This window comes from Nomia melanderi, chromosome 5 (genome assembly GCF_051020985.1).
Source record: "Nomia melanderi isolate GNS246 chromosome 5, iyNomMela1, whole genome shotgun sequence".
Taxonomy (NCBI): Eukaryota; Metazoa; Arthropoda; class Insecta; order Hymenoptera; family Halictidae; genus Nomia; species Nomia melanderi.
Window position 1 is genome coordinate 13,701,330 of NC_135003.1, and position 22,263 is coordinate 13,723,592.

The 22,263-nt window shown below is 38.5% G+C and overlaps 1 protein-coding gene across 12 annotated transcripts in view; it reads right to left on the bottom strand.

Moving 5' to 3' along the window:
- Positions 1-22,263, bottom strand: part of SERCA (ATPase sarcoplasmic/endoplasmic reticulum Ca2+ transporting SERCA) — a 68,487-nt gene that overhangs the window by 19,526 nt on the left and 26,698 nt on the right. For all 12 annotated transcript variants that reach the window (XM_031972059.2, XM_031972068.2, XM_031972042.2 and 9 more), the window contains exon 3: positions 3,186-3,203. In XM_031972059.2, the coding sequence (XP_031827919.1) occupies positions 3,186-3,203 (18 nt within the window). The remainder of the gene's footprint in view (positions 1-3,185; positions 3,204-22,263) is intronic.

A 22,263-nucleotide genomic window follows, 5' to 3' on the forward strand; every position in this document is an offset into this window, starting at 1 on the left:
TAAGAAATCTAAATTCTTCATTCCGAGACGAACGACTCAACAGATGTTCCTCTACATCCCCCAGTTTCGAAGATACTCTAAGAAATATACTTTCAATCCTCAACCCTGAAGACTGTGCTCACCCCTTCAAACTATATTCCCGATAAGAAAAAATACGTCAAACATTCTCCCGAGAACCACGTCTCGCATAAGTTTCATCAGTACTAATGGAAAATCTTTCCTTACTACAAACACTACATTGTTCGCAGGCAAAAAAGATGCGAATCGTCGCAGGCAAACGTGCAACACGTGGTACCGAAGAAACCAGTGTTCTAAGTTGCAATTGTCCTTGGCCGTGCAGCGAGCCGCTGGCGATAGCTGAAAATCGGGGGCAAACGGGAACGCGGCGTCGATCCTACGGCGAAGGTCGGGCTGAAAGGCGACGCGGGCGCCTTACGGTTCGAGTGCATCGAGCGTAATGCCAACGCAATTACTCGGAAATCGAGTGGCATAGAACGGTGACGATCGTGCAACAGACTTGGCCTGACACGTTCCCAGCTAGCCGGCCCACTCGCGGCGCACGTGCACGTGAAACGGTAATGCAACGAGGTTGGTGTGCGCTCGAAGGCTGGCCTGCTTTGATAGCGACGCCTTCCATCATCCGACGGCATCTGCAACTGGCTTCTCCCCCCCCGGCCCCCCTGGTTGCCGACTTAACGTTCCGCGTTCCGGCCTAAGTGCTTCGACATTAACGCGCCCCGGCGAGGCCGGAATCGCATTTTCGAAGATGCCTCCCCCAGGCCGCCGCTTCCCGCTTCAATGGCCGACCCGTCGCGACCGGTCCACTGACGTCAGGCGCCGCCTAGCATCCGGAACCGGTGATTGTGCAAGTTCTCCATGCTGCGCGATAACGAGACCGTGGGTGGTTGCGATTTACCTACACGCGACTGCGAACGAAATTCCGTGCTCGTCCGTTGGCAGAATCGATGTAAACAAAGACTCGATGGGAACAAGCTTCCCCACTGGGCGTAGACAAAGGAATCGGTTTATCGCGCGGTTCCGCGGAAGAGATTACCGGTAACATCGATGGAGAGTGGTTGATGAATATGTTGATTCTCGGAATAGGTAACGGATCGATTTTTTCGATGGATACGAATGAACTGGGAATATTGACCCTTTGCCGTTGAAAGTTTGTTAGTAGGTGTATTCAATATTTTCTGATGTAAACGATATTGGAACTGCATAAATTAGTAAGAAAGCCATTTTATTTCAAGATTTCACGTATTGATGCATTGCACGAAATTTAATGTATGTTTTATGATTTTGTCGCGTCAAGGGTTACTTTCGAATATAAAGGGTTAATTAATTAGCGTGATTGGTGGAATGACTGAATATAAGATTAGTATCATATTTTCTATTGAATACATTGATATTCGTAGGTTATTTATTAAGTTTATATTGAATTTTGTTATGGACGCGAAGAAAAATTCGACTGATTGATTCCACTTATAAAGGGAAAATGGTATGAACAAGGAAAGGTTTGCTTTTAATCAGACTGTTCTGGATGGAGTACGAGGGATAAATGCACTCCGGGCCACCGACTACGTACAAGTGCGTCTATTTTTAAGGGAAAAACGAATACGCTGGATTATACGTTAAGTACGTAAACAACACCGAGGGAGAAGCCTCGATCTTGCATGATCCAATGCTCTTTAGGAGAACCTACAACTGCCACAGATCAGCCATTAGACATTTACACGTCCACTGTTTGTGTTACCGTGACCCGATCGGGTGACGTATTAAAATTATATTGAAAGAGCAAAAAACAATTGATTCTTCGTGATACTCTTTAACTTAATAATCTTCGTAGCGTTCAATGAGCTTTCAGTTTTGACTTAATTATCGCAATAATAAGGTATAAGGGATTCTCGTGTAATATTATAATCAGATTTCGGAAAAATTTGACGTGGTGGATTCTTATTGTTTAAAAGAAGCAAGGAGAAATGAATTTTATTCAACGCCACTCACTTTTAAACTCACTTGTGAATATGTATTAAAATCTGCTTATTTGAACTTGCATTGATCTCTAAATATATTTTTCGTCTTTGTTGCCTGTGATTAGGATAATCAATGATTAAATAAAAACAATCAGGTTTTTGTATATTAATTGAGGAATATTAGTTTATAGATTATAATATAGAATTGAGTATCGTTTCAGCAGCATTTTAATTGTGTGATCAACTAAATTTGTTTAATACTGTTGAAGTTTATTTGAAGTTAATAGATACGAATATAATTCATTCTTCCGTTCCAATTATTTGATCTCTAAAATAAATGAGTCTCGTCTTTTCTCTAGTAAATTATTAACGATCAAGTAACTCCGGAGGACCGATTGCGAAAAAATTGTTAGCCAAGGGGTAAAGGTATTTAAAGTAGTTACTCTCCTCTCCAGCGGGCTTAAAGTTGAGTGGGTTGAAATTAGATAACGGGAGATCATTCCTGAAACGCTTACAATTTAACGCGCTCGTGTTTCCTATATTCCTCCACGAAATTGTAGATTATAACTTTCTTAATTACTGTAATCTATTTATGCGCAGAATTCTGTAGTTCTCGCCGAAATCCACGAAAATCGTGTACGAAGATATAAAAGCATTCGCAACAATGAAACACGTCTATATTTTCTTTCAAATATTTATGTCAAAAATATAGTGTTTCACTTTGGTTAAGTAAAACTGCACAAAAATTCATTAAGAATTTAAGATACAAAGTAACGAAGCTTTTACGTCTCTTATGTCATCCGATTATGAATCATAAACTTAAATAACCGTGCAAATTAGTAAACGTTTAAAGTAAATTCACCACAGATACGTTTTCATTAGACATCGATCCTTAATATTGGCATTTTTTTCGTAAGTTCGCTCGAACGTCGAATACGAAATATAAGGAACAGTCAGTGATGCAAATTAAGAACCAGAATCATTTGGTTCAGTGCTTGTTGTCTTGACGTCGAGTGGGCACATTCAACTGAAGCTTCAACCGAGCCAAACAATCGAAAAGCTGAAAGTGACTCGGACCGTATAGAATCGAGCATATGTCACGATGTCAACAAAGGCGAGGGATCGATACTGCGCAATCTGTTTCGAAAGTGACATACCGTGTCGATCGGTTCAAACGAGAAAATGGATTCCAATAACGTCGAGACTTACCCTCTTCGGCTGGCAATTCTGAAACAGAAAGAAAGCGGTCGTTTAGTACATTTTCGACAGAAACGCGATCGGCAGGTAGCATTTACCACCGACGGTTCTGAGTAAAATCACACCTGAGCCTCGATCTACGCGAAAATCCGTCGCGAATGAAAATCGCGCGAGCAGAATCCATCGATAAAGAAAACAAAAGCTGCCGCAAATTTCCGAAACACATCTTTATTCCACGCAGCTGAACGTTTCACAAAACTACCATTTCGTTCAATTCCTCTAAATGAACCTTTTACAAGAACTCAACTGAAAACATTTCTTATAAAACAGCTTCGCGCCGAAGTTAAATACTAGAAAAAGCTACACATTAATCTCTCATAATCTGATGAATCGAATCTATTTCTTTTTAATCGTATCGAAGATCCAAGTCTCCGTTAACCGCGTTCGACCGCGAAGCGTCAAGATGGCGCGTGTAGAAGGAAAAATCCGCGGAAATCGAGGGTCAGGTGTAACCGAGGCTCGTGCGTGCAACGAAACGCGGATCTTCCGCTCGCGGTGTCGCCTTTAAGTTGGCCTAGTTTCGATTGCTAAAGCATCGCGGTGTACCGACATCGAAAACAACGATTTTTCTCGACGATAATAAACGCCCTTACAACGGTGACGGCTCATTGACGCGTGTCCCCCTGACAGCACGGAAAAAAAGTGGGCCATGACGGGGCAAAGGGGAGGGGGATATATATATACGAAAGCTTGCCGATGATTTTCCACGAAGAAACGGCACGGATTCCCGTTGAATAGCTGAAACTGATGCCTCTGATCAGGCACGTGCTGCGTTTGACACACTTCTCGGTGATAGTAGGTACTCCGGTGTCGGCTTAAGCTTGATAACCGTCGAGTATTTTCACGGGTTCTTTTTTTTCTTTTTTTTTATTCGGTCGTAATTTACCCCAGGCGATTTTCACGCGGCGAGAGAGGAAGCTCGGTGAAAAAGGTATATAACCTTCATCGCCGTTTTCAAGAGGACGTTTCGCGAGAAATATTATTGGTACTAAGTAGCTGTTGGTTTCGCTGGGAGGATAAAAAACTGCGGACACCGGAAGCCAGTTTATTTTGCGGAGGAAGATGTACGGTGGGAGAATGGATTAAGCAGACTCGATATATCAGGTATCGAGAATTGTTCGGGTTTCATGTTCGCGATGAATCGGGATTTTGATTGGCGTTGGCGGCGAGTTGCTTGTGCCGTTAGATAGAATAAAGTGTTGAAAACTGCTCTGTGCGTTTGAATTTTAATTTAAGAACTTTTTGGTGATTATTGAGATTACTGTAGAATAGGATGGATGAATTTATTGTGCGTTCGATGATTCGATGGTGGGATTAGGTAAAACTTGTTTAATCTTCTTTGTGTATTCTTCATTTGAAAGTGGAATTAATTATTTTACGGCGTGATGGGAATGATTTTGTATGTTTGTGTTACATGTTGTATTTCTGTATGTTTTCAGATGAATCAATCAAATTGTTCCACTTCTTTCGAGCAAATTTCGATAGAGATTTTGACTCACAAATAATAAGAACTCCAAGGCTGCTAGGCTCCAAGATGATTCAGAGATTCAAAAACGTTTGTGTACCCGAACGAACTTGCGTAAGCTCTAATCGAAACACTGTATCTATTGTAGCGTAAACACCGAATAATTGAGATACGAACAGGCCGAATGAATACAAGAGACGATTTTGAAGTTATTCCAGGTGGTTTAAGATTAAACTCGGTGGCTGCTTTGAAATTCAAAACAGATGTTCCGTTAGTAATTTTATCAGTTCTCCATCCGATGAAATAATTCAAACAGAATGCTTCTACTATAATGTTTATACAGAAGTATGTCAATCTAAAATCTCAGAAAATGAGATTTCTAAATAATTGTAAATTTATGTCGAAGCGTTCTTATTTAGTAAACAGTTGACTATTGTTATATATTCAATAAAAATAAGTGAATTTTTCTATAAATAATTTTGAACTTTATACTGTAATGCAAGGAATATATAAGCAATAAAACTTGCGAGTATCGTGGCGAACGTAGTTTCAGACGATTCTGACTGTACACTTAAACAGCTATTCCATGAAGCAGTAAAACGAGAATTTTTCTACCTCCATTTTCGATACAGGCAGTTTGTCTCTATTTTGCGGTGAATTTCTTGAGATAAAATCTCGATTCCTCTAGATCCAACGTAAATTGCGGCAGGAAATCAAGTTTGCTTTCAGTTTACTTTCAGAACCCGTTTCCTCGAGTTCTCTAGCTTTTCGTCGTATTTCCGCGGAAAATGTTTCGTCCGGTTGTATCGCTCGAATAAAGTTCCCCGGGATATTCAGCGGAATTGTCTCAATTCGGGCGGCTGCTAAATATGAAAATATACCGTGCATTTAGTAAATCGGATCGATCTTTGCATACTCGTTACTGTTCCTGGCGGCGGCCGGGTCGCGGGCATTATTCAAGCAATAAACTCGAAATATTCTTCAAACGCGACAGTATTTATAGAATTTATGGCAAAATAAAAGCGAGCAAGCATTGTACACTTCCCAAGATGAAAATTCACGAAAGCTAACAGAAGGAATATTCATTTGTTCGATCTACTTCCAGAACGACACGCCGAAGCAGCGAAAACTGTAGAAAAATTTAACTGGGATAAATATTAGTCCTATTGAATACAAATTGAACCTTATTCTTCTGTCATCAATAATTACACTCTAGAACAAACACAGAATATATCTAGAATTTGTCTCTTTTTCGTATTGATTATTTGATGAACAAATCGTAGGGCTTAATGCAAGAAATTGACTACATTTTTTTAATAAATCTACTGTAAATAAATTCTATGTTAAATGCCCATGTAAAAGTATTTTAACGTCCTCGTATTGTTCTGATTTTAATTAACAATTGAAATCCTTGCTACGAACAGAGCTGTTAATTTCGAACTGTCCTAGGCTCAATTACTGAAATGCCTAACGGTGCTCGCATGCGGAAATAATTGCGGTTAGTATCGCGGTTGATGAAGGTATCTAACCAGCTGGGTAATGTCATCCGATATACCACATAAAAACGAGTTAATCATCCCGGAATTAATTCATTTCTATCTTAGGAGCATGAAGTGAAACACACACACACATAGATAGAATGAGAGGGCAAGCGAAAAAGATAGACGGATAGACAGAGAGAGAGAGGTAGAGCGCACCTTGACGAAGTATACACAAAACCTTGACCTAAATAAAATACAATTTTATCCATCTTTATTATATACCTTGATGTTTACAAAGTAAACTTCAGCTTTAACGAGTCTTAGCTGTAGGAAAATCGATAACCAATTTTTTCGTTTCGTGTCGTTTGATTCTAATTTAGCAGATATGGATTATTACACTGTAATTTGCATGTTAACATGTTAACTGATTCCTCCTTTTTGCAATTGATAAAAAGATAACAGATACTTCTCCGAGAAAATCAATTAAATCAATAGATACAATCTTCGAGTGTCAAGAAATTTAGTCAAATTAACTTTTACTTAGATTCGACAGGTCAAATTGATCCACTGCAGAATTTTGATTTTGCAAACGTTGTTCTAACTTTTATAAAAAAAATTGGAGATAAATCACTGCGATTGCTCGGTAGTTTCAGTATTATTAAGTCTAAACTTTCGGTAACTTCTCCAGTGAGAAGTTCACTGCATCGGAAGTCATTAACCCGGAGCACCGAACTGTGGTAAGATCGAATACCACAAAACGCGATCATCGTGATTGTCAATGCACCGCCGGAAGACAGGCCATACCTCCAGCATGGTGTCATCAAGCGTGACAGCATGCACGTGATTCATTCAATGTTAAAATCACGCTTCCAAGTTCCACTCGCCAGATCTTTTTCTAAAGATCGTGCGAACGTACACGTATGTACAACGCATTAACCAGTCAACTGTGTCTAACGAGTACATCCGTCATCCTAAAGCTCAAACTAATACTAACTATTCCAACAATTATTTTGTTTCGCTGTTATCGATAGAAAAGCATTGAATATTCGGAATGATTTCAAAAATAAACAGTTTCACTTGAATTCTATAACGTCTACAGAAATTGGAAATAATCTATTGTTACAATTTTTATACGGATTACATGTCAATGGTATTAAATGCTCGGTATTTCTAATGTTAATAAAATTCAAACATAACTCGTGAAGAATTCAAATCGTGGAAATACGAGTTGACTCGTGACCGGTCAGCAAAGTATAACAGAACTGTTGTTAACGGTCGATCATCGCGAGGATGAAAGTCAAATCGAATATCCAACAATCAATGCACAATGATGCTGGTATATGTAAATTCCACGAGGAATCATAAATTGTCCGAATGTATTGTCGCTGGGATTGGCCTGGACGCCCGCGTGCACCGCGCGAAGGTCTTTAGAACAGAGTGGCATCGATTGCCGCCACGCACACCAGCGTATGCAGGTTGCACCATGTGCACTACCACCTTTCAGAAACAACCATGGACCAGGTAGGAGGACATGAGAAAAAATCGAGTTTCCCCGTTATTGGAACGTCCATGGCTAGATACGAATTATTCGCGCGACGGTGAGTCTAGCTGTGACCGGGCTTACGAAGTTACCGTGCATGTATCGCGTAGAAGTGACTCGGTTAACGATCAATCTATAGCTCGACCTAAACCACGCGGTCCTAAGGCATTGAATATGGAAATTTGTGAGTGAAAAATGGAAAGGAAATTGATTATTGATAGAAAATTGTGTTCATTCAGATTGATTTAAGATTGGTAAGACTGAAAGATTCATTTTGACCTGAATCATTGAATATGGAAATTTGTGAGTGAAAAATGGAAAAGAATTCATTATTGACAGAAAACTGTGTTCATTGAGATTGATTTAAGATTGGAAAGACTGAGATTCATTTTGACCTGAATTATTCGATACAGAAATTTGTGGGTGAAGAATGGAAAGAAATTGATTATTGATAGAAAATTGAATTAATTGAGATTAATTCTCTTATATCCGACGTATCCGATTTGTGCAATTTCCTGTTCTAAGTCATTCGATAGAGAAATTTGTAAGTGAAATAAAATGGAATTAAGTATGAATAAAATATTGAGCTAACTGCGATTAATGTGATCTGTTACAGTAATTAATATTAATACAGTAACTAATATTCTAGAACCTAAAAGCATGCATTTCGAAATCCACAATCCTTTAATAACACAATAAACAGAGGAATAGACAGAATGTCTCGAACTAATCAAAGAGCTTATTTCGAGATGCACGAACCACCTAATTGATTCCAACGTTAATAACTGGCGGCTCTTCAGTCGAGAAATTTGGCAAGGTTCTTGCCAAAGAATTCAGTGGAAATAGCTCAGTCGCTTTGAGCGGCGAACTATATAAGAAGCTTTATAAGTCTGGTAGTTTCAGTATTAAGATGACGTGTACACTCGTCGAACGTTGTTAACTACTTAAAACTAGATTTACTGACATTCACTGTACAGTTTATTCTATTGTTCTTGGAAAAGTTGTTATCCCTTCATTTAGACCTTAGAAATTAGAGGTTTAAGAGTGGACAATTACGATACGCATTTGCATAAAATAAAACTCAATATCAGTCAAAACTGACTCGTCCCGTGAATGTTCGTGTTAATAAAACAAGTCGCGACGACAACAAACCGCGAGTGTGTTCACTTTTACCGCGGAGGACGAGCGTCTCGTGCGTTACCGCCTAATTACTCGACCTCTCACGAACAGGCGATTCGTATCGGTGTTACGCAGGTCGATACGTAAACTTGAGTCGGCAATCGGAAAGCGCCGAGATCTCTTTCGCGGCGTATAAAAGTCGCGGGAAATATTTTTAGATGGCACTGTTGTTTATGAGAGCCGAGTTTTAAATTCATTGCAACACTTGATGCGCGGTCCCAGGGAAATATACAAAATACACACGGTGTTTACATTTACGCGGTGTACATTCCGCGCCCGCGCACGCGCACGCACACATCGGTCGGATCGGATTTGACCGTGTATTTCTGAAATGTAGGTTACAGAAAGCTAACAAATGCAAGTGTCTGATAAAGAATTACGTAAGTTTTGGCAACTGCGGTGAACATTTATTTGTACTTCAAGAATACCACGCGCGCATTATTATTTATTAACTTGTGGCGTTTAATAATAGCTTACGCTGCATTTACCGTGCACGTGGCGAGGCGAGTCCGCGTCGTGATCCCTAATCGAGCTAGATTATAGTAAGTAATCCAAGCTCGGAATACGGGAAACCGGCGAAACTGTCTTCCATTATGTTCGTACGTGGGTTCCACGGTCTACGAACAATATCCAAGAAACAAGCAACCTTCGTCGTGTCATAAATGTCTTATATTTACGTCATGAGGACACGTATAGCCGTATTAACCTCTTGCACTTCGGAAACGAATTCAGAGATTCGGCGATATCTCTGGAAGGATAAACGGAAGTTAATTCGAACGTTCGGTAGTTCTTAAACGTGGTACATATTCGAAGTGATTGAAGAAATCATTAGTTTCGCTTGAATATTATACTGAATGTACGAAGAAATCAAAAGGATTTATTGTTACGATTTCTATTACGATATGAATCATATTAAATACTCGGTAGTTAGTGTTAATTTCTGAAAATCTGAGATTTTCGAACGTGTAATTATTTTCTACCGATGATTTTACCAGATGAAAAGTAGAATATACATTCAGTATTTATAAAGTAAACGTAATAGGTATTTATAGTCGCAACGGAGATAATTATCTCTGTATATATTATCGATAGGTTTATAGGTGGGAAACGTTAGTGACTATATTTTCTAATATTGAATTCCCGGTCAATATGTTCTAAAACGGCATGTGCAGCAATATATGCATGCGCATACATTTCCATAAGAATCTATTCAATCAGCATATTAAGACCCGCACGGTTAAGAAAGGTCATCGATTTGCACGTTCACGCGCGTCGCGTTCTTTGCGGAGAAAATGTTAATTGGATCGCCTTAACTTAATTATGTCCCCGGAGCGTGAAGTTGAAGATACAATAACAGATACTCCTCTTCCATTCGCCGACACCGACCCGTCCCATAGTTAATTATCCACGTCGGCTGGTCGTTTATTTATTACTAAACTTTATTCCCCGGCGAAACCCTACAATGTTGATGCACGAACAAGCTAATAATCTCGGTTTCTATTTTGAAAGTGTCGAAGGTCGAACTAAATTTAAAAGAGTGCTAAAAAGAACCGTTCTTAGATACACCTTCTTTTCGAAGTTTCATTATTTTTGCTACAATGAAGCTTCCTGATTTAAGAGCTGGCTCACTTTATAAATTTCGATTTTGCACTATCATTACAGTCGCTGTGTACACAAGCCGGGAACAAAGGAAAAGAAAAGAAACAGAAAGTTCGTGAATTTTCGGGACGTTCGTGCGAAAATCTGCGAGGAATTTTCAGTAGGTGTATCGTTTAATATTAATACGAGTCTTTTATAAAATCTCTATTTTTATCGATACGGAATATTTTATTCTATTTTCTGTCGATTAGTTTATCTTTATAGCTTCCTAAATTCGTTAGGAATAATCATTTCCCGCGGTAGTTCTATTTTTCTAATTATATTCCTAACCCTTTGCACTCGAGAGGTGACTCACATGATTTCATACAGTAAAGCTATAAAATTTGATATTTAATATTATACTTCGTATAATGCAACAATAGCTTTGTTGATTTTTCGTCGAGTTAGTTTCACAAAATATCGCGTTCATCTCGTCAGAAAATATTGAAATATTTTCACTGGAGAAACTTCCGAGTGAAAAGGGTTAAACGTTCGAATTCGCGTGAAGACTGTCCACTCTTGACAAATGGATATGACAAAATTGCTGGGCGATCTGATATTTACGTAAAGGTGATACCGCATTTGAGCATCCGTCAGCGTAGAGCGCGCAAGTTTTATTAGAGGCGACGGGAATTCACATGCATCAGAGAAACGAGGCCATTTGCGTGCATTTTTGCACGCCAATTACGGACTGCGTAACGTGGAATCAAGATAATGAAAGGTCTCGGGGTGCACCGTCGTCTGCGGCTGTATCTGAACCGACGAATTCCTAAAGCATAAATAGCAAACCGCGGATCCGCGATGACCAATCAATTACAGTTCGTTGCGGATGGACGCGTACGCGATTCACCGACGATAGGCAACATTAACGTCTCCATTTACAAACCTAACGTATCATTCGATCGGTCTCCCGTGCAACGACGACGTTCTGACTCACAATAAAGATCGCACTTCAGATCGCAAGTGATGCAAATGTATTTTTAACTGACGCGGACGGAACATTGTGGGAATAAACGTCGAACGATCGCTTGTTGATCCAGTAAAGTTAATCGAGTTATATAATTCGTAAGTACACATTGTAAACGGAAGTAAAAAATTATCCTTGTATCATATTCGTTGTCCATGAGAATGAGAGACTGCAAACTGCACCTTGTAACGCAACGAATTACGACTGGTTTTTCTTTTCAAGAATTATTTATCGAAAGCTACAAGGAAGTATTCGTTATAAATCAAGTAATCCAATTTGTTATCGTATTCCATGTGTCTAGAAATGCGTAGATCAATGATTATTAATTATTACTCTTGTCCGGGAAGTGTGTTTAAGATGCATTTTCAATCGAATTTCGTTAAAGCACGTTAATTTCGTGGAAACATTCATTTTCCAGAAATTTTCATCTTAATCTACTTCGAACTTCGATTTCCCGCGAAACGAAAAATCCGGGGAAAGAAATAGTCTGTACCATTTTTAGCACGGTGAAGTTCAAACAGTCGCGTGCGTGGAACTGCATAAATCCACCGTCGATTTATCTTTGTTTACAGTTCGAGAGATAACGCAGCTTTCTTTTAACACGCGAAGAACTTTCGGTTTCCAGGAAATGCGTGGCAAAGCAAACAGCTTTCTTTGGCATTTCCTGCTTTCTTGATGAAGTCCGCTATTCATAGGTCTCCCCTGGCGGCTTGTGACGTAAATGGGACCATTATGAAACGAGCCTCCCGCGAACGGTCGAAATTAATAAGTCGCTCTCCGCTGTGCAATTCGGTGGCGTGCAAGAATGCATATTAAACGGTAACTTTGCATTCGAGCCGTCGCTACGCCGTATAATCCGTTTTCTAGCTTAAGGTCACCAGTGAAACTAATCTTTCCACGTAACTGTCACAAACGGAACGTCACGCTGGACGCGAACATGTGACTTCCAGGTAGACCGTGTTGACGAATCGTTGGTCCTAATGGCAAGATTCAATATTCTGTTAATGCTAAAGCACAACGGAACCTCGGCCATATGCGCCATTTTTGTTAAGTGGCACAGGACCATTTTTTCGTTGAGATATTTCAGGCTTTTCGTTCGAGTCAATTTAAAAATATTTCCGTTCGTTTCAGTCGATTCGGGTAATGTTTATAAAACTTGTTAAATTTGATAATTAATAAAATTTAAGCAAATGAAGTGCAAGTAATTCCTTTAGAAAATTCGCTTGTCCATCGGTAAATTATTTCAGATTATTATCTGATTCATAAGAATAATTTCGAAAACGTTTCCAGACGATACTGTTATCTGTAATTAACAATTGTCAGATTGCTAATTACGACTCCATCGCAATCACACGGTCGAAGAAAGTTTTGTCTCCGTTGATAATGGCTATCGGTAGGCAAAATAATATTGAGGTTATCGATGCTGGTAACTCCGCCGAAAAAAACTCCGGTAATTTATGTTAGTCACTGGTAGCGAAAAGGAAAGATATGTTTGATTACTTGAAGCGATTACTCGTAATCAGAATATTAATAATTCGTATCTTTCTGAGAAATTTCTTTGTGATTCACTGATAGCCGGTATCCATTTGAATAAATATGAATTCTTACCGAATGACTCCGTTCCGAGGAATGTTTAAAATAACAATTACTTTGAACCTCTGGAAAAAGAGCGAATGCCTCTGGTGAAATACAACTGAAACTTTATTTGTGTTTTCAAATCTACTTACAATCAAGTCGCCGGAACTTCGGACAAATAATCGCAAAGAGGCTCTGCGTTTTCTTGTTACACCGCGACGTTCGAAGCTTCTCGAGCATAGTATTCAAATATTATTCAACCGACACAATTATCATTACAATTGTAATTTAAATTTTCGCTGATTATTTCGTGAAAATTGATTAAAGCTTGTTTGAAACGCATAGATAACCGATACAATTGTTACTACAATCGATGCCTTCTTATTTGTAATTTCAATTTTGTTGATTACTTTGTAAAAAAGTTTGATTATTATGTAAATCGAAGTGCGTTTGAATTGTATGAATAATTCATACAATTACCATTACAATTGATGCGCTTTCTACTTCGCAACAAAGTAATCGCGGATTATTTAGAAATCGAAACTGCTGTTCCAATTCGTGCAATTATCATTTAAGTCGCGTATCAACGAAAAGGTGTACCTTCCCGCGGAATTACCCGAAACGCTGAGCCGGAAATGAAGAAACCGGAGAACACTTCCTATTCGCACGATTTCCGAGCTATTGATGGAAGATACGGCTGGTCGGGACGCTACGCGCGGCAGCAGGCCGTAGCTTTCAAGTGCGGCCTTAAAATGAATTAACCCCATTTGCTGCGATAACTCTTAATGCAATTTTACCGTAAAGCGCACGATTCGCCCGGCACGGCTGATTTTTATCACTAGGTTTACGGACATTTATCGTACAATTCATTATATTGGCCTCGGAAAAATTGATGTTCGTTCATTTAGATTTTCGAAATTTCATCGATCAAATTATATTTATAGAGTCCAATATACATCAAACCGACATTCCTTAACACTAGAACTACCGAGCATTTAATACGATTAATATGTAATCCCTATAAATAATTGATTATTATCAATTTCTTCAGACATTCATTATAGTATTCAAGTGAAACTATTTACCTTCAAGATCATTTCGAATATTCAATGCTTTTAAGATACCAATAATTAAAATTTAACCATTCTGACTGGTACTTCTAGTGTTAAACCTAGTACGATGATCGCATGTTAATGTTCGATCAACTTTATTTTAAACATCGAGGCTTCCCCACCGAAGTTTCTCAGCGACATCGAACTAAATCTTGTCGGATGTACGAGATACAAGAAAGATAATAGTGCAGTCATTACGAAGAATCTTGACTTTGTAGTTTCTATTTTATTAAGACTGTTTCGATTGCAGTTTCGATGAGTTTACTTCGCAGTCGATCGGTTAAAGCCGAAGTCGCGAAGATGCTACGGAAAAAAGGGAGAAATTTCCGTCGCGAAAGCACGACTTTACGTAAGAGTTCGTAGATTACCGATCACCCGAGAGAAATATCGTGCATCGATCCATGGGACGCGTTGTCCATTAAAACGATTATCATTATTACGGTTTCTCTCAAGTATTCATCGCGCGACGCGCTCGCCGGGCTACAAGTAAATGCGTGGCATCGCGGATAAAGCTGATGGAGTCGGTATTGTCGCCGACCGCTTATTAATAATGAATCAGGCGACGAGTGATTCTGACGTGGTTGCTTACGCTCGAACTTGTCCACGTCAGGTATATCTCGGCCGACTAGTAGAAGGAAAATGCAAACCGCGAGCCGATACAGTGCTACGTAATTAGAATTCCTGACGCACGATATCTCCGGCGCGAAATTTCTTGACCTTTCGAAAGGACGTATTGACGCTGGAACTACTCGCCAAAATGAGTTTTCAGTTTTTCATTTTGCAGGCATCGATATTTTAACACTAGAACTACTGTACCCGTCGAAACGACGGGTTTTAATTGTCCTGTTTTGCAATTATTGATATTTTAACACTACGGTACTCGAGATGGTTTCGGTTTTCCTGTTTCGTAATGACGTATCTTCAACGCATTGAGTATTCGAGACGATTTTAAAAACAGGTTCATTTAAATAATACGACTATTGGAAGAAATCGAAAAATATTGTTGCAATATTTTTAAGGATTACATTATCAACCGCAAATGCTTGGTGACACTAGTGTTGAGTTCTTCGATTGTTCGGTCGATGGAATCATACTTTATTCATTTTGGAAAAAAGAAAATATTAGAATTTATAAGAATATTCAATTTATACAAGCCCATTGGATTAAATGGAATAGTATTCGTTAAGTGAGAATTACTTGAGCCGAATGTTGAATGTATCAAAAATTCGTACAGCAACAATTTAATCTAAATAGATCTATGACAACGAAACGACCGCTGAGTCGGGCACGTGTATAATGATTCGAAATGACGGACAGAGGTCTGGTATTTAGGTAACATGCACGCCGCGCTAATGTTACCGTTTATTTGTGGTCATACGGGAGCCAAGATACACGATGCACTTGTAACCAGCCTTCGTGAATACTTCGTGGAAACATCTTTCATATCCGAACGGAACGATCTACTATGACGACGGAAACAATTCGCGTAAACATTTGCTAATAGTTAAACGGTGGATTTTACGCGTTGCACGGAACGTAAACGAACGTGTAAAATGTAACAAGACGAGAATTCCAACGGTATTTGTTAACCCTTCATAAGCTTATTTTCTCTCTCGTGATTATAACGAAATGTATTTAATATAAACTTAACGAATATCAACCTGTAAATAGGAATTAATACCGATAGTTTTCGTAATTGTATTATAACGAATATATCCATTAATTTTGAAATTTTGAAAATAAAGGTTTGAGTGAATTATTGAATTTTATTTGCGACTTCGCTACGCGAAGTGAAACACATCAACGAGATGTGAATATATTGGTACATTAAAACAGGAAATTTATTTCCACTTTTTACATTTTTTTTATGTTTTACAAATGTTTGTATTTCTGTAAATAGCTCACATTTATTAATATTTATAAGCTAAATTAGACAGGTTAACAAACTGCCTTTCATTTACACAAATTGAACAACAGGTGTTGTTATCATGTTAAACTGTACTCAATTTTCATTGGAAAAGGAGGGAATTCCATTTGTAGAGTGAAACTACTTTAATTGTCTGAAAAGCTGCGTGAAAATGGATGGAAATTGTGGAGAATACAACGCGGCCTGTTAAGAATTATGCTTTAGATAAGAGAGCGCGCGTAACGTGCTATTCCAACGGAATTCTGTGTACGATCAGTCTATTTAGTTTGTATCTGGTACCTCTATAACGATGAACATCTATGATAACGTTACTCTGGACGACGTAGTTTCGTTTTACGTTCCTCGTGCACTATCTTTTTTTCAGTTCCTCGCTTGATATTATCAGTGCGACATAAATTGTACAATGAAATTTTAAAAAACAGAGTAATTTTACGTAAAGGTGAACTCGTTGATTAACAATTTTATCCATAAGAATGAAAAATCAATTAGAATATTTCTCGATTCTATTTTCATTTTATTTTTCATATACTGAGAAAATTAAATTCGATGTATAAGTACCTCGGACAATTTTATCTAGTTCCGCGACGAATTAAGGTAGAACAAAAATAAAAACTCTCGAGTGAATTAAACCTCCATTACCATCGAGTTTATCGACGAAGACAATCGTAACTTTTCCAATTAAAATCCTCACTCTGCAAATTGTCCTCTTTGGTTACGAACGTCTCTACTTGAATCGAAGTTACTCTGCCTTTTTTGTATTCTCATATCTCAGAACATTCGACTCACATTTAAACTGTCTGATATGCATGAAGAATAAAGCGGAATGTGCAGAATAAAATTTGTTTATACGAGGCTTCGTTTTGCATGCACTTGAACGATACTTAGCTCACGTGTCTGTCTACAAGTGACTGTTTCCACTTGAACTTAATGCTGAAAACAGAGACTCTAGGATGGTATTATTTGTTTTCTAGAATACAGTAGCGTAAGATAATACCAAGGTAGATATCTAGACAAATGAAAGCGAATAATACAGTATGTTTTTATTGCCAATAAAAGCAATAAATTCTAAACAAGTTCAACGATAACTCTACAGACAAACATGTGAATTCGAAAAATTCTGAAAATTAATTTCTTTCGAAGGGATCGCAAAGTAAACAACTTTATAAATCGTTATAATTACATTAATGAAACTAATTGAATTTTACTAGAAATAAAGTGAAATATTTAATGAATCCAAAGCAGAAGCAATCGATTCTTCCACGATAATACCGGAGTAGCTATGTAAGTTCCTCTGAACTTGTTGATAACAGAATTCCTAGAAACCATTAGATTTATGACGATCAAAAACTGGCAAATTAGAAAGCTTGTGCTAATAGTTACTAATATTCACTTTTCACTGTAACTAAAAAATATTATAATTTAGCAAATACTGTCTTATAAAATAAGATTAAATTTTAAAAATCTGCGTTTAAGATTCTCATACCAAAACAAAACGAGAAAAATAATATCAGAAAATAATAAACAATGTAAGAATATATTTCGAATCGTCGAGTACACAAACAGACATCAAAAAAGTAAACAGACTATTGTTATTCTAAAGAAATAACATTTCCAAAAGTAAGACACTCGTGATGTTAATCAGTTCAAAGCAAATCGCGAGCTTATCTGTGATTTTATTGCCCATTGCGCAATCTCTTTACAAGTGTGTCGCAAACGGTATCCACCGGATACATGTCCACCTGCGGACCTCCTTCAGTCGATGTTTTATTCATAGATAATTCGGAATTATTCGGTAATACTTTGCGATTAAAATACAGCTACAGCGATCGGTATCTTCAGACAATCGAAGATATCGTGCCAGTGAATTTCCAAATTATTTTAAGTAACACGAGAACTGTCGGAGCTGTTGTACAATCGGAGAACCACGCGAGGAACGTCTCTCATGGTGGGCAACGTCAACCATAATGAATTATAAGGCAGCGCGATGCTCCGCGTTAATGACCAGCGCAAGTAATTACTCTGACACTGATATTATTACAAAGCATGTCGTTGCCGCTAATTGTACACGACGAAGTAAACAACAAGCTTGATCAGGTTACAAGCGTAGCTCAACGTTTGGCTGGATTTACGACGTTTCTGAAAGATTTAAGGACTCAGCAGATCTCTGAATTATTTCGTCGTTGACGCGCTGACTGCCGCGAGGATTTTGGAATATTCTGATTCCTCGTGAATGATGATTAATGGTTTGGTATCTAGGTATTTTATGTTGTCGAATATTTTTATTCGACGTCAATTTTCTTATTGTAATTCTTCTCAAGCAATTTGGAAGCTCCGATCACCATTAATATCGAAGACCAAGTACATTAATGGCAGGAAGATTTTCTAAGTGAGATTCAGAAAGGGTATCATAAATCCACGTGCAGGTCAGACGTCAAAAGGGCGAGTTTGGAGAAATATCTCACAATCAACAAGATATCTCAACAAGCTCTAATTGGTCGTGAAGAATCCACAAGGGAGAAAGAGAATCTGAAGGGACAATTCAGCTTCCAGAAATTAGAAAAATTCAGCAACATTCAGACGCGAGTTCTCGGAAGAGAAACGACGTATAGAAGAAGTACACATTTGAGAATCAATTGAGTGAATCCTTAAAGTTACAGTAATTAAATACATAATCACCTGTCTCAAATTTTAAGTACACCATTTTGTACTTGTGAAAATTCAGTTGTACCTACGTATTTCTTTGAATTAATAATAGGAAGCACTGACTGTACAATTACTGTTTGTTTAAATGAACTTCGAGACATAAAATTTTTTTATGCAAGTTACAACAGTGCAAGAAAGGTACAAGATTACTCTACAATCAATTTCCTTATTTTAGAATTCAACGGTAATTGCATCGCGTGGCACAAGATGAATCCCATTAAACAAGAACACTCCTCACGTGCATTGACGCGATAGACTTTTACGGTCGGGAAACGTCGTTAATTAACATTTACAGCGTAGATTGTACGTGTAGATCGTAAATTCGAAGGTCGATTTGTCCTATTTAACGCGTTCGTGGCTTTAAGGGTCATCTATATAAGTACATACGTATATCCTGGATGTTTGAGGGTTCCACACGACTTCACAGCCAATAACAGAAATAACAGGAATATGCCGAGAAAAAATTTTATTACCTCGCATAGTTGCACTCGCATGCGAGATAAAATAATAGCGTGTATCATCTACATCGTATTCTCGTTCCTTAACACGAACGTTTGAGAACAGTACGAAATTCAATAATCTAGCTAACTGTCAATCTCAACCCTTTGCACTCGAGGGGTGACTCTCAGTCACCACCTGATTTGATACAGCAAAATTATAAAGTCGTATATATAATATTAAGCTTTGTAATATTGAAATAAAATAACTATCCCTCTTAATTCATGTACCTTTCCTCATTAATTAGTTTCAAAGAACATCGTCTGTATTCCATCAGAAAGTGTTGCATATTTCTAGAGAAAAACTTTCGAGTGCAAAGGGTTAAAACCATTAACATGTTCTTTCGAAAATATTATAATTCTCTATTACGCAAACTCTCTTACATACTCTGTTTATGAAAATGGTAACTTCAAGTTAAAAGCTTGTTCGCATTTTTATAAAATTCTATTCACTGTTAAAGAAACCTAATTCCTCTTAAAGAAAGCAAACATAGATTCTAAAACAATGTAACACTAAAACTATCGAGCATTGACTTTTCGAAGTTCCTCTCCATAGAAACTCCAAGAGTGCATCTATCGAAGCTTCAATCGATTTGCAATTCAGTTTCCGTATTGCCAAATTAATCTCTAATCGCTCCTCACATCTCTTTTCAATAATTGCAAAAAGAAGAAATCAGGAATGGGTGATTTTGACCTGTAGTTTCAGTGTCAACGAGTTCTGGTCTCAGGCCTCGACTGTCGCACTTGAAGGTTCTACTTTTAGGATTCAACTTCAGGGAAGCTCTAGCTACTCGTGGGTCTGGTCATCAGACACGGAACCTAGATGTGGAACGAAATCCATTGAGTACGAGACCTGGTACAGATGAGGATTCATTTCTGCGCTTAATAACGCGGTGTAAGGGACTGATGAGTGCCAGGCAGAGAATCAGGACCATTTCCTCGACACGTTCAGTCTGGTCGACTCCATAGTACGGGCGCTGTTGTATTTTTGGCATGAAGCCCGCTTGATGGAGAAGTCTCGTTCCAACTTCTTAAGAAGTTTTTCACGAATCTCTCACTTCAATTCACCTCGCCGGTATCTAACCACTCCATCGTCAATGTAAATAGATTTTTCTACACGACAGAACGTACGCTTCAATTCGATCCAGCAAACATTTACACGCAACGCTGCCTCGTCGATGTTTCCACGAAGAACCTCGAAGTCATTAGAAGTCCAAATGAACTACTCCATTCGATACGCAGCAGTTCGAAAGTAATACGTTTGTTCCACGTTTTTCGTGTGGAATACGATATAAAATGAGAACACGTAGAATATTACGATACTGTGTTTCTAAAATAATCAATCAAGAAACTAGTTTAACCAATTCGCGCGATGTATTTTCGTATTTCGTCGTGGTGTATTAATACTAGAACTACCGGGCATTTAATACGATTGATATGTAATCCCTATAAAAATTCTAACAATAGATTATCCTCAGTTCCGTCAGTATTCAAGTGAAACTATTTCTCTTCGGAACCATTCCGAATATCCGCTCTTCAGGCATCAATCATTGCGAAACAGGAAACCCGAATCCATTTTCACCGGTACGATACTTCTAATGTTAATAAATATTAAGAAGTTATATCTCTATTTTTCTCTTCGATACCATACCATCTACTCATCTTCCAAGAATTTTTCGATTGTGCCTACGCTGCACATAGGTGCATTCCGCCCGGAAAATATACGAAACGACTGGAAATCGGTTGAGCCCGAAAGAATCGATGTTATCGGAACAATAGCCGATTCACTATACAGGAATCCTTAAAACCCGAAATTCCGGTGTGTTGACACAACAAGGATTTACGAAAACGAAATGTACACGGTGAATGGTTCGCACACATTTCAGAGGTAAAAAACTGGCGTTTCGTAATACCGCGAGGCCGGCTGAACTCGAACCAAAGCAAACACTCTCGCCGGTGTCTGATTTCGGAGCACTAGATATTCCTCTCGAATACCGTGCTCCGCCGCCCCTTGTAGAAGAAACTTCTTCCCCGGGGTTGTTTGCCTCGTATTTCCGCGGATTTACTATCTTAACGTCGACGGGCCATCAACGGCAGTGAAAAATCGCCGGTGCGCGACGAAACGGACCGTGGCGAGCGCCGTTTACGAACAGATCAACGTGTCGACGTCCGACGAATATTTCTGGAACAGAATAAACGGACCGCGGAGTATGGAGCCGTAAAGTTTTCGAACGGCGCTAAACGGGCCGCCGCCGCCGCCGCCGCAGCAGCAGTTTCGGTATTGGTTCCCCGTGAAATACACTGATCCGTTCAGCGACTAAATTTAACTCGATCGAAACACTGGCAACTGAATTATCAATTGCAGCTGGAACTTCTCGATTCGTTAATCGTCGATTCGAACCGGTTAACGCGTTCCGCGATCATTCGTGTAATATGAAACGTCGGATTTCCCCTACTCGCGAATGTTTGTACTTCAATCGTAGCTGTTCCTTTGTGCTTCGTGTAATCTATCAAACTTCATGGTCAATTATCGGAGTAACTTTCTGCAAAAAAGGTTTTCCCGAATTGTGCATTATACATATTTCTTGTCTTTTTTTAGAGCATGGATACCGGCAATGTTCGTAATTTTCTTACGCGAATTCGAACTTGGAAATAATTCGAGGACCGCTTAAAATATAAACAAGGAATTTCTGATTCTATTATGACTTTCAAGATTTGTCTTTTCTTATAACGTAAATACGACTTGACTAGGTAACAATCGCATTATCCTCTATTATTTCACGCTAGGACTATTTACTGCTTATTTTCAAGATCATTTTGAATATTCAATGCGTTTAAGATTCAACAATTCAGGAATGAACACATCGATGCCAGTCATTTTGACTGGTACGTAATACTGTTGAGCATTCAATATATAATTTGGTAAAATCCGCAGGTTTAGTATAT